This window comes from Artemia franciscana, chromosome 9 (assembly GCF_032884065.1).
Source record: "Artemia franciscana chromosome 9, ASM3288406v1, whole genome shotgun sequence".
NCBI classification, from domain to species: domain Eukaryota; kingdom Metazoa; phylum Arthropoda; class Branchiopoda; order Anostraca; family Artemiidae; genus Artemia; species Artemia franciscana.
Genome location: NC_088871.1, coordinates 22755412 through 22768609, shown reverse-complemented (window position 1 = coordinate 22768609; position 13198 = coordinate 22755412). Strand labels below are relative to the sequence as shown.

The 13198-nt window shown below is 38.4% G+C and overlaps 1 protein-coding gene across 2 annotated transcripts in view; it reads left to right on the top strand.

Moving 5' to 3' along the window:
• The window catches only part of LOC136031153 (protein seele-like), a 66154-nt gene extending 57664 nt beyond the window's left edge, over window positions 1-8490 (top strand). For both annotated transcript variants that reach the window (XM_065710481.1, XM_065710482.1), the window contains exon 6: window positions 8222-8490. In XM_065710481.1, the coding sequence (XP_065566553.1) occupies window positions 8222-8401 (180 nt within the window). In that variant the 3' untranslated portion in view covers window positions 8402-8490. The remainder of the gene's footprint in view (window positions 1-8221) is intronic.
• Window positions 8491-13198: the final 4708 nt, after the last annotated feature.

Here is a 13198-nt window from a genome sequence, read left to right as displayed (position 1 = left end):
TTAAAGGAAGGATTTATTCTGAAACAAAACAGGGTTGGTGTTCCTCTGGACTATACTGCGTTCCAACGAAAGGCTAGAAATGATTTAAAATATATGCTGTCTCAAGCCATAGGAAAAGGTCGAACCACCCGTATCTAAGGCAATAGGCTCAGTATCGAAGATAAAGCATTTGTCTACGACCGTGACAGTAAAAAAGAGAAATTGGAAACAATTGCCCTACTACGCCTTCTATTAACTCCGGGATTACAGTTGCAAGTGCCGCGATCGAGAACGTTAGTATCGAGAACCAGGAGAAAGAGAATGACAGTAGAAAAGGTTATGAATTCAGCCGAAACGTTATAAATTCGGCCGAAACGGGAGGGAGAGGTAAGCCTGAAAAAATCTGTGAAATCAGTCGAATGGATAATTATAGTCCCACTGCTAGACATGTTCGCCAAAAAAGAACGAACGCGTACTTGAAGAGTCATTTACAAGTTGGAATATCGGTGACTATAGGCCATCAAATCTTCACACCCACAGTAAAGCAGACACCTATAACTTTGTTAGCACGGGGATTCCTTGAGGCCTTAGAATGAAGATTATTACAGATTGATGTTCCCGCCTAGTCATTACGGATTAAAAAATACCATACCCGCAACTGATAATTTATATCATGGAACATACAGGCTATAAAATTAAGCTAAGATCTGTAGAGAGTGAACTAACATTTGACATAAGAAAGTTAACAGTGAAGTACCAAAAGTAAGGGTCTTTAAAGTGGACAGCGTATGTTAAGAATCAGCAATGAATAATCGTTTATGGTGGTCTTTTAGTGTTGATAAAAGAGGCTTTTTCAGGGGGTTCTTTAAGATTGAAGAGTAATTCGGATAATTTTATTTGGATTAGACTGTTTAAATGGTGTTGTTATTGCAATAGGTTTTATTTATATCCTTCCAAAGAGCAGCTGGTACGGGAATGAAGATACATGGAGTCTGTTAGAAAAAGAATTAGGTGAGAAAGGTAATTCTTTTGAAAATAACAGGTTAATGCTAATGGGTGATTTAATGCTTACATAGGTGATGAAGTGGAATTAAATTATGTATCAATACCATGTATTTCAGGTTAATTTTGACATATTAAGACGCATCTGTCCATATATTCTAAAGATGAAACATGTGTAACATCTACAATAATGGCGGTGGGCGTTGCACTCTGTAGGAGAGTTAGACAAATGGAAGTGGCCGGGCCACCCGGGTCTAAGGGAGAAATCATATGATACTTCAGTGACAGCGAGAGATGGTGTGGCATTCCGTAGTAGTGGTAGTAGTAGACAGGTTTAATAGCAAAAACTTGACAGCTATCGCTGATTTGTGTTTCTTTGCAACATATTCAAAATCAAACTACACTTGTAAATATAAATCAAACTATAAATATTAACTCTATTGTACATTTTGACGAAAACTGGGACGAAAGAATTGCTATATCGGTTTGTTCTTCCTTTAACGGGAACTAACTTATCTTGCTTTCTCGTTCTTGATGGTAGAGGTTGATCAGTAGAATGTCACGGTGCTGAGATTTAGAAAGCAAGAACTTTCTAAAACTCATTATCAGAGTTTCGTATCGGTTTTGGAGCGACGGCAGTCCTAGCACTTCCAGAGCCTTTTCGTAGGGGATGTCACGACGGCCTAAGGTGATCGATACTGCTCGCTTCTGAACCGATTCAAGCTCCTGACAAAGATACATTGTTCTAAGTGCTGAGGGCACCCAAACGGGGCACGCATATTCCAGAATGGGGGTGGACATACGCTATGTATACATCTCTGTATACTCTCTGTATGCTCTCTGTGTTCGCACTGAACCTACGCATACCGTTTAAAGTCTGTAGACTAGCGTTTGCACTTTTAACCACGTTTTCAGTATGTGCGGCAAAGCTGAAGTCATTGGAGAAAGTAACTCCAAGGATCTTGACACTGTTTGTTAGAAGGAATGGAACATTTGGCTCCATAACATCACTTTTGGGGTAAAGCGCACTATCTTCGACTTGTTCAGATTAATCTCAAGATATAGCTCCGCGCACTCTTTTGTGAAAACACTGAAAAAAATTGAACTGAATTGTGGCGTCACACCTCCGTTTTGTACTAAATATTTCAGGATAAATGACAGGTCGTCCACGAACTTGTAGCGGTCGTCATAGTCAGCTATGAGGAAGTTAATTACAGACAAGAATACAATAGCTGCAAGCTTAGTGTAGGAGAGTTGGAAAGACAAAAATGGCCTGGCCATCTTCTCTAGAAAAAGACAAACTTAATAATTTAATTCACAATAGAAATACATCTGAAATTCGCTGTTTTCCATGTCATCTCTCAGGAATGGTAAATTTCAAACCTTATTTCTAAAAATGACGCACCGGTAAAAACGGCACAAAGATGAGGCACTTAACGTGCCAGACAAGGTTGAAAAACAGAAATCTAGAGTGTGTGCATTTCCTCGAAAGTTCGAGAAAATAGACTCCTATATAAAAAATCTAATGTGGGAAGTCAATTGCCATAAAATGATGGCTCATTTATTGCTTCTGTAAAAATAAAAGAACTGAAGAAGAGAAAAAGCTGCGAAACAAAACCGCAATTTAAGAATTTAGTTTGAAATGGCAGACTCTAGAGTCTAATTCCAATTATATGATGGTTTGTTTTGCTTGACTGGAAAATTCAAAAAAAAGTAGAAGAGAAAAAAGAGATATAATTCAGAAATTCAGTCTATTAATTTTAGAAATTCTGGTAAATTGTGTTTGTTTGCTCCAAACTGTGAGAGGATAAAAGAGCTTAAGGGGGAGGAGCAGACTTCCATTCTCTTAGTGACAAAAAGAGATAATCGTGGAGTGGAAATGGAAGGATTACAACGGATTTTGGAAGGGTCTTGTTTTATTGAAGATGTGGTTGGATTGGGAGAGCCTGGAAATAGATTAGAGGTCTCTCTTGTCAATTATTTTTGGCAGCTGGTTCCGATTTATAGGGAGAGGGACCCTTCGGAAGGTCAGAAATGATGATCAGTTCCTTCAGTCAACATTTGTTTGTCCAGTCGTGATTACCTTACCAAGGCCTAGTCTTTCCAAACTATTATCCCTGGGAGATACTCTTTCTCATCACCACTTAGCACCTATTCCCTCTAAATCTTTTTTTTAAATTTCTAAATCTTTTTTCTCTTTTGTCCTATTATCAGATCTTTTCTTCCGATTTTTATTCTCAGTTTGTATCGGCACGTGTTCCTTGTTCGGCCATCCCTTGGGGTGGGACCCGGAATGAACTTGTTTTTTCCGAAGATTGGTAACCCAATCATTTTTGCGACATTTTGTTTTCTTTTGCCAGGAGTAATTTTAAACTATGCCAAGAAGCAAGTTCTGTTTTAATTCAGATTTGTATTTGTTTCCACCGAGGGAGGTTGAGAGAGTCAAGGAGCCAGTCCTTTGCGACGTCTGGTATCATCTCATGTTCCTGAGCCCTATTCTTTGTTTCTCTCAAATATAAGTTCGAGAGAACGAAAAGTTTTCTCATTTAATCCTGTTACAAATCTATAATAAGTGATGACCCAGAAACCATCCAGTTTGTTTCATTTTTTTCATCTTGTTGCCGGGTTCTAGGATACACGATTTTCCCCTCCGGGCAATGCCATCGATTTCAATGCTATACTATCATGGTAATTGTCACTAATGAAGATTCCCTTCTCCAAAGTTCCTAACCTGGTTGCAACGGTTATAATCCCATTACCCCAGCAGTTCTGTATTGTAAACATGTTGGATGGCAGTATACTCTGTATCCAAGCTGTTTTGTAGTTGCGGTACGGACATTGGCCAGAGATGGAAAAATAGAAGGTGTTATGTGAGATTTTAAATTTGGTGTTTTTTTTTGTGTTTTCTTTTCATCCTTGGAGACTCTGACCAGTGGGGCGTTGTGACGGTTATTTGTTTTGGGTAGGGGTGTTGGGCTCTAGCCCTAATTATCATACGCATGTTCTTTTCTCCAGTATATACATGTTTTCCTAGCATTTTACTTTTGAATTCAAATTCAAGTTTTTGGTCTGTGTGAAAATATGGTGAATAAAAGTGAATTGTACTTTCTAAGCTCGCTTTTTGTTATTTCTTAATCCGTCCAGGTTAGGGAAGGGAGTTTAGGCGAGGTCTTAGATGTGATACCTATATTTACCAATCTTGGTAGGGCCCTTGCTCATCCCAGTACTTGGTAAATAATGATAGGGAAAGAAGTATTATATTCGTACGCTGGGTAATAATAGACGGACAAATAGATTTTACGATTTGAACCTTGAACCTAAACCGGTTAAGTGTTTATCGTGGGCTGTTGCTTCACCAAGTTATCTTTGGGCAAGTTTTATGCTCGATTTGTTAGCAAAGCAAGAATGACCTGGGACAAGGGCAGACTGTGTTTGAGGGAATCCTGGAGATGGAATTTTTGAAAGAAACTACCACTACTACTTCTAAAAGCTCATCGCAGCACTAAGCCCCTGAGGCCGACACAGCTACGCACGCTCCTCCTCCATCCCAATCTATCCAAAGCTTCTCTTTCTACAGAGCTTCCCAGGAAGTTGCCGCTTCCCTTAAATCTTGCCGCTTCCCGACATCCACCTATCAAACAGTTCGTGGTAACGAACTGTAGTAAGGAGCGATCCGGCTCAATAGTAACCAAAACTCTAAAAAATTGAATTTTGATATCAATAGCTACATCAAAAGAATCGCATTTTAATGCTGATTTTAAATATATAAGTTTCGTCAAGTTTAGTCTTAGCCATCAAAAGTTACGAGCCTGAGAAAATTTGCCTTATTTAGGAAAATAGGGGGAAACACCCCATAAAAGTCGTAGGATTTTAACGAAAATGACACTATCAGATTCAGCGTATCAGAGAACCCTACTGTAGAAGTTTCAAGCTCCTATCTACAAAAATGTGGAATTTTGCATTTTTTGCCAGAAGTCAAATCACGGGTGCGTGTTTATTTGTTTGTTTTTTTTTTTTTTTTTTTTTTTTTTTTTTCCCAGGGGTCATCGTATCGACAAAGTGGTCCTAGAATGTCGCAAGAGGACTCATTCTAACGGAAATGAAAAGTTCTAGTGCCCTTTTTAAGTGACCAAAAAAATTGGAGGGCATCTAGGCCCCCTCCCACGCTCATTTTTTTCCCAAAGTCAACAGATCAAAATTTTGAGATAGCCATTTTGTTTAGCATAGTCGAAAATCATAATAACTATGTTTTTGGGGATGACTTACTCCCCCACAGTCCCTGGGGGAGGGGTTGCAAGTTACAAACTTCAACCAGTGTTTACATATAATAATGGTTATTGGGAAGTGTACAGACGTTTTCAGGGAGATTTTTTGGTTTTGGGGGTAGGGTTGAGGGAGGGGGCTATGTGGAAGGATCTTTCCTTGGAGAAATATGCCATGGGAGAAAAAAATTCAATGAAAAGGACGCAGGACGAATCTGGTCACGTTAGAAAAAAAACGTCAAATTAAGAGCTTAATATACAATGCTGGGTGTTCGGAGCCTCTCTATTATGGAGTATAATTTGAAAATAACACAACTATACTATCGATAAAACATATATACCACAACCATAACTCAACTAACGAAAGAACTGCTAAGAGATAACACAACTATAAAGCTAAAACAGGTGAAAACTAACGGGAAAATAAACGAACTAAGAAGTGGAAGGGGCCCAGAGAAAAAATATAATCCTTTTTCAATTTTGAGCCTAACTTCCGCAAAGGAGTAATAATGTCAGAAGCCCCGAAATACCGAATTATTTTCTTTTCAAACAGTTCGTGGTAAGGAACTGTAGTAAGGGGCGACCCGGCTCAATAGTAAACGAAACTCTAAAAAACGGAATTTTGATGCTAAAAGATACATCAAAAGAATCGAATTTTTACGCTGATTCTAAATATACAAGTTTCAATTAATTTAGTCTTTGTCAGCAAAAGTTACGAGCCTGAGAAAATTTGCCCTATTTTGGAAAAAAGGAGGAAACATCCCCTAAAAGTCATAGAATATTAACGAAAATCACACTATCGCATTCGGTATATCAGAGAACTCTATAGCAAAAATTTCAAGCTCCTATCTAAAAAATGTGGAATTTTGTATTTTTTGCCAGAAGACAAATCACGGGTGCGTGTTTATTTGTTTGTTTTTTTTTTCCCAGGGGTCATCTTATCGACCAAGTGGTCCTAGAATGTCGCGAGAGGGCTCATTCTAACGGAAATGAAAAGTTCTAGTGCTCTTTTTAAGTGACCAAAAAAATTGGAGGGCAAATAGGGCCCCTCCCATGCTCATTTTTTTCCAAAAGTCAACAGATTAAAATTTTAAGATAGCCATTTTGTTCAGCATAGTCGAAAACCATAATAACTATGTCTTTGGGAATGACTTACTTCCCCACAATCCCTGAGGGAGGGGCTGCAAGTTACAAACTTTGACCAGTGTTTACATATAGTAATGGTTATTGGGAAGTGTACAGACGTTTTCATGGGGATTTTTTGGTTTGGGGGGTGGGGTTTATGGGAGAGGGCTTTGTGGGAGGATCTTTCCTTTGAGGAATATGTCATGGGGGAAGAAAAATTCAATAAAAAGGGCGCAGGATTTTCTAGCATTACTATAAAAAAAACAATGAAAAAATAAACATGAAAACGTTTTTTCAAATGAAAGTAAGGAATAGCATTGAAATTTAAAACGAACGGAGATTATTACGCATATGAGGGGTTCTAAAAATACTTCAGCATAAAGAGCGAGGTATTTAGGAGGAGATAAATACCTCGCTCTTTATGCTAAAATATTTTTAGTGATTTCAACTATTTATTCTACGGCCTTTTTGATTCAGGGGTCATTGTTAAAGGATTGGGACAAAACTTACGATTTAGTGTAAAGAGCGAGGTATTAACGAGGGTACAAACCCCCTCGTACACATAATAAAAATATAAGAATATAAAAGTTTGTTACGTAAGTTAATTCTTAAGTTACGTATATTTTTTACTAATAAAAACGTTCGTTGAATATTAAAAGTTCTAGTAGCCTTTTTAAGTAACCGAAAAATTGGAGGGCAGCTAGGCCTCCTTCCCCACCCCTTATTTCTCAAAATCGTCTGATCAAAACTAAGAGAAAGCCATTTAGCCAAAAAAAAAAATTAATATACTAATTTCATTTCAATAATGTATGTGCGGAGAGCCAAAATCAAACATGCATTAATTCAAAAACGTTCAGAAATTAAATAAAAAAAACTAGTTTTTTTAACTGAAAGTAAGGAGCGACATCAAAACTTAAAACGAACAGAAATTACTCCGTATATGAAATGGGTTGTCCCCTCCGCAGTCCCACGCTCTTTACGCTAAAGTTTTTAATTGTTTTAAAAAGTAGAATTGTGGCAAAGAGTCAAACTTTAGCGTAAAGAGCGTGGGACTGCGGAGGGGACAACCCATTTCATATACGGAGTAATTTCTGTTCGTTTTAAGTTTTGATGTCGCTCCTTACTTTCAGTTAAAAAAACTAGTTTTTTTTATTTAATCCCAACCAAGGACGACCTGCTTTCTGTCTAGACTAGACGGTTGGCCGAAAAGGACAATCTTTGGCAATATGTCTTCCTTCATCCGCAGAACGTGTCATAGCCACCTCTACCTTTCTCTCATTTTAGCCCTAGAAAGTGGGGTTGGACCACACTTTTCTTACAACCTGCTGTGTGAAGTACGGTTAGTTAGTCGGTTACCCAAAATAACCAGTAGGAAATTTCTCTGGAAAACATCTAGCAAATCTTCCTTCTTTTTTCGTTGCGCCCTTGTTTAAGAACCATATTTGACCACTGCCATCTCTATAGCTTCCAATAATATAATCTTGGTTCGTAGAATCATCTTCTTCTACTTCCAAACATTTGTCAACTGTAGAAAAACACACTTTACCCTGGCTATTCTACGTTTAACATCTTCATTGGACCCACCGTTTTTACTAACAATACTAACAAGCCAAGTGAAACAGGTCCACTTGATCGATCTTTTCGTTACCCAACGTCACCCTTTCATCATCACTTATTCCTAGCCTTAGCGACTCTGTCTTCTTAACATTAATTTTCTAACCTTTATTAGCGCCCTGAACTCACATAACCCTCCAAAAGTTCATTCATTTTGCTAATTTTTCAAAGATTGACCTCCAGTCATAATAAGAATAATAAATAGTAATAATAAATAATAAGAACTTTATCTCTTTCAGTGTGAACGTATTTTAGAAGACTACGAAGAGGATATAATACAAATATTCGCAAGAAATTCTAGCGAGCCCGCTGTTGAACTTTGTGAAAACGTTGCAAACGTGTGTGAAACTGGAAAGGTACCACGATCAAGCTTGACAGAGGAAGAAGAATATACTTTCGAAGAACACGAAGAACTATAGTAGCTATAACTTTTCAACATTCTCCTTTCTTTTTTTATGGGACCTTTGGTTTTACTTTTTCAGTTTTTAAAAATAAATTTTGAGCACGAGTTGTAAATATACTGAATTTGGTCTTATTTAGGAATTAAATAAAAAAAAAGTATTTTTAGCTTAAAGTAAGGAGCGACATTAAAACTTAAAACGAACATAAATTACTCGTATATGAAAGGGGCTGTTCCCTCCTCAACCCCCACTCTACGCTATCAAACTTTAACTCTTTCTCTCAACTCTACTTTTTAAAACAGTAAAAAACTTTAGCGTGAAGAGCGGGGCGTTGAAGAGGGAACAGCCCCTTTCACATACGGGGTAATTTCTGTTCGTTTTAAGTTTTAATGTCGCTCCTATTTTCAGTTAAAAAAAACTTTTTTTTTATTTAATTTCTGAAAGTTTTTGAATTAATGCATATTTTGATTTTGGCTCTCCGCACATGAATAATTAAAATGAAATTTGCATATTAATTTGTTTTTGGCTAAGTGGCTTTCTCTTGGTTTTGATCGGACTATTTTAAGAAAAATAGCTGGGGGCGGACGCCTAGTTGCCCTCCAATCTTTTGGTTACTTAAAAAGAACAACTAGAACTTTTAATTTTTTACGAACGTTTTTATCAGTAAAATATACGTAACTTACGAATGAACTTACGTAACGAACTTCTATATTCGTATATATTTATTACGTATATGAGGGGGTTTCCCCCCTTGTTAATACCTCGCTCTTTGCACTAAAGCTTAAATTTTGTCCCAATTCCTTAAGAATGACCCCTGAATCACAAAGGCCGTAGAATAAATAATTGAAATTACTAAAAATACTTTAGCGCGAAGAGTGAGGTATCTAGGAGGAGATGAACCCCTTCTATGCTTAATAATTTCTGTTCGTTTTACGTTTTAATGTTGCTCCTTACTTTCAGTTGAAAAAACTTTTTCATATTTATTTTTTCATTGTTTTTTGTTTTAAATAATACTAGAAAATCCTGTGCTCCCTTCATGGAAATTCTCTTCCCCCATGAGAAATTCTCCATGGAAAGATCCTTCCACGTAAACCCCTCCCCTCAGCCCCCCCTCAACAAAAAAAATCCTCCTGAAAATGTCTCTACACTTCCTAATAACCATTACTATATGTAAACTATGGTCAAAGTTTGGAACTTGCGGCTCCTCCCCCGTGGACTGTGAGGAAGTAAGTCGTCCCCAAAGACATAGTTATTAGGTTTTTCGACTATGCTGAACAAAATGGCTATCTCGGAATTTCGATCCGTTGACTTTGGAAAAAAAATGAGCGTGGAAGGGGGCCAATTTTTTGGTCACACAAAAAGGGTACTAGAACTTTTAATTTCCGTTAGAATGAGCCCTTTCGCGAAATTGTAGGACCACTGGGTCAATACGATCACCCCTGGGGATCATCATTGTATCAAGGTTATGGGACACTATTTAAGAAGTATGTGGCACGTGGATTATAAGTAGAACTGTTTAGAAATAAGGGCACTGGGCCGAAAATGATTTTTTATGGTTCTTGGTATTTACCAAGTTACCAAGTTTGAAACTTGCGGCTCCTCCCCCGTGGACTGTGAGGAAGTAAGTCGTCCCCAAAGACATAGTTATTAGGTTTTTCGACTATGCTGAACAAAATGGCTATCTCGGAATTTCGATCCGTTGACTTTGGAAAAAAAATGAACGTGGAAGGGGGCCAATTTTTGGTCACACAAAAAGGGTACTAGAACTTTTAATTTCCGTTAGAATGAGCCCTTTCGCGAAATTGTAGGACCACTGGGTCAATACGATCACCCCTGGGGATCATCATTGTATCAAAGTTATGGGACACTATTTAAGAAGTATGCGGCACGTGGATTATAAGTAGAATTGTTTAGAAATAAGGGCACTGGGCCGAAAATGATTTTTTATGGTACTTGGTATTTACCAAGTGACATTTAGCGATCGCAAATTCTGTCAGTCTGACTGTCCCGGCTTTGCTAGTTTAAGCACTTCCAGATAAGCTAAAATGATGAAATTTGGCAGGCGTATCAGTGACCAGACCAAATTAAATTAGAAATAGTCGTTTCTCCGATTCGACCATCTGTAGCAAGTGGGGGGGGGGGGCGGTTAATTCAGAAAAATTAGAAAAAAGGGGTATTTTTAACTTATGAACAGGTGATCGGATCTTAATGAAATTTGGTATTTAGAAGGATATCGTGTCTCAGAGCTCTTATTTTAAATCCCGGCCGGATCCGGTGACGTTGGGGAGAGTTGGAGGGGGAAACCTAAAATTTTGGAAAACGCTTAGAGTGGGGAGGGATCGGGATGAAACTTGGTGGGAAAAATAAGCATAAGTCTTATATATGTGATTGACATAACCGGAACGGATCTGCTGTCTTTGGGAGAGTTGAGGGGGAAGGTTAATTCTGAAAGATTAGAAGAAATGAGGTATTTTTAACTTACGAAGGAGTGATTGGATCTTAATGAAATTTAATATTTAGTAGGACCTCATAACTCAGATCTCTTCTTTTAAATCCCGACCGGATCCAGTGTCATTGGGGAGAAAAGGGGGAACCTAACATCTTGGAAAACGTCTAGAGTGGAGAGATCAGGATGAAACTTGGTGGGAAGAATAAGCACAACTCCAAGATACGTGATTGACGTAACCGGACCGGATCCGCTCTCTCTGGGGGAGTTGGGGGGGGGGGGGTAATTCGGAAAAATTAGAAAAAATGAGATATTTATAATTTACGAATGAGTGATCAGATCTTAATGAAATTTGATATTTAGAGGGATCATGTGCTTCAGAGCTCTTGTTTTAAATCCCGACCAGATATGGTGACATTGGAGAGAGTTGGAGGGGGGAAACCTGAAATCTTGGAAAACGTGAAAATTTAGGTATCTTTATCTTACGAATGGGTGTTCGGATCTTAATGAAACTTGATATATGGAAACATCTTATGTCTCAAATGCTCCATTTTCAATTCGATTCGAATCCGGATACATAGGGGGTTGGAGGGGGAAAACAGAAATCTTGGAAACCAGAAATCTTGGGAAACGCTTAGAGTGGAGAGATTGGGATGAAACTTGATGGGAAGAATAGGCACAAGTTCTAGATACGTGATTGACATAGTTGGAACGGATCCGCTGTATTTGGGGAAGTTTGGGGGGGGTGTCAAGTACTTTGGCGAGTTCGGTGCTTCTAGACGTGCTAGGACGATGGAAATTGGCAGGCGTGTCAGGGACCTGCACAAATTGACTTGATAACAGTCGTTTCCCCGATACGACTATCTGGGGGGCTGGAATGAGTGGAAAAATTGAAAAAATTAGGTATTTTTAACTTACGAATCCGATCTTAATGAGATTTGAAATTTAGAAGGACTACGTATCTCAGAGCTCTTATTTTAAATCCCGACTGTATCCGGTGATATTCGGGGAATTGGAGGGGGAAACGCTTAGAGCGGAGTGATCGGGATGAAACTTGATAGGAAGAATAATCATAAGTCCTAGATGCGTGATTGACATAACCGGACTGAATCCTCTCTCTTTGGAGGAGTTGGGGGTGAGGGTGTTAATTCGGAAAAGTTCGGAAAATTGAGGTATTTTTAACTTAAGAATGGGTAACCGGATCTTAATAAAATTTGATATTTAGAAGGAACTCATGTCTCAGAGATCTTATTTTAAATATCGTCCAGATCTGTTGACATTGGGGGAGTTGGAGGGGGAAACTGGAAATCTTGGGAAGCCCTTAGAGTGGAGAGATTGAGATGAAACTTGGGGGGTAGAATAAGCAAATGTCGTATCTAGATGATTGACATAACCGGACTGGGTCCGCTCTCTTTGGTGGAGGGGGGTCCAGTGCTTTGGCCAGTTTGGTGCTTCTGGACGTGCTAGGACGATGAAAATTGGTAGGCGTGTCAGGGACCTGCACAAATTGACTTGATAAAGTCGTTTTCCCCGATTCGACCATCTGGGGGGCTGAAGGGAGAGGAAAAACTAGAAAAAATGAGGTATTTTTAACTTACGATTGGGTGATCGGATCTCAATGAATTTTGATATTTAGAAGGACCTCGTGTCTCAGAGCTCTTATTTTAAATACCGAACGGCATTAAGCCTCTGATTTTCCTTTTAAATGAATCTATTGATTCTTAGAATTTTGCTAGAGCTCATGCCATATGAATTCTTGGCTCTTGGCTCTTCCGACCTCGTCACAAATGCCATTTGAGCTCTTAGCTCTTGTTTTTACAGTGGCGTGTCCATCATTGGGTATTTATTTTTTATAATACATTGTTCATGCATCTATTTTTTTCTCCTTTCGTCCTTCTTTCTCTGGCCTCGGAGCCTTTCGGGGGGGGGGGGGGGGGGGGGTGGAGGGGTTGTGTGGACTTTTGTGCATTTTGTGATAATTTATCGTTGAATGGTTTATTGTTGAATAAATGAACTCTCAGATAAATTAGAATTAGGACGTGTAGTACCATATTCTCGAAATAAATTTGTATACTATCTCTCTATCCGTTTAAAATCAAACAATCGATTCCATAATGTTGTAAGTGTCATTTCTCTTGGCCAAGAATGATAATCGAAGCTTTAAGAATAATATGCGTTACACAGTGACCTAGAGCATGTAGAGCTTGCTTAAGAAGTAAATTAGAAGAGCTAGAATCAGATCTAGAGCCATCACATGACTGAAGTATCCTTTTAAACCAGCCTGAGCTAGAACAAACTAAAAAACAAAAACTGAAAACTTTAATTTATCCAAGAGAGTGATTGGTTTATCTTACGACGTAAACAGCATA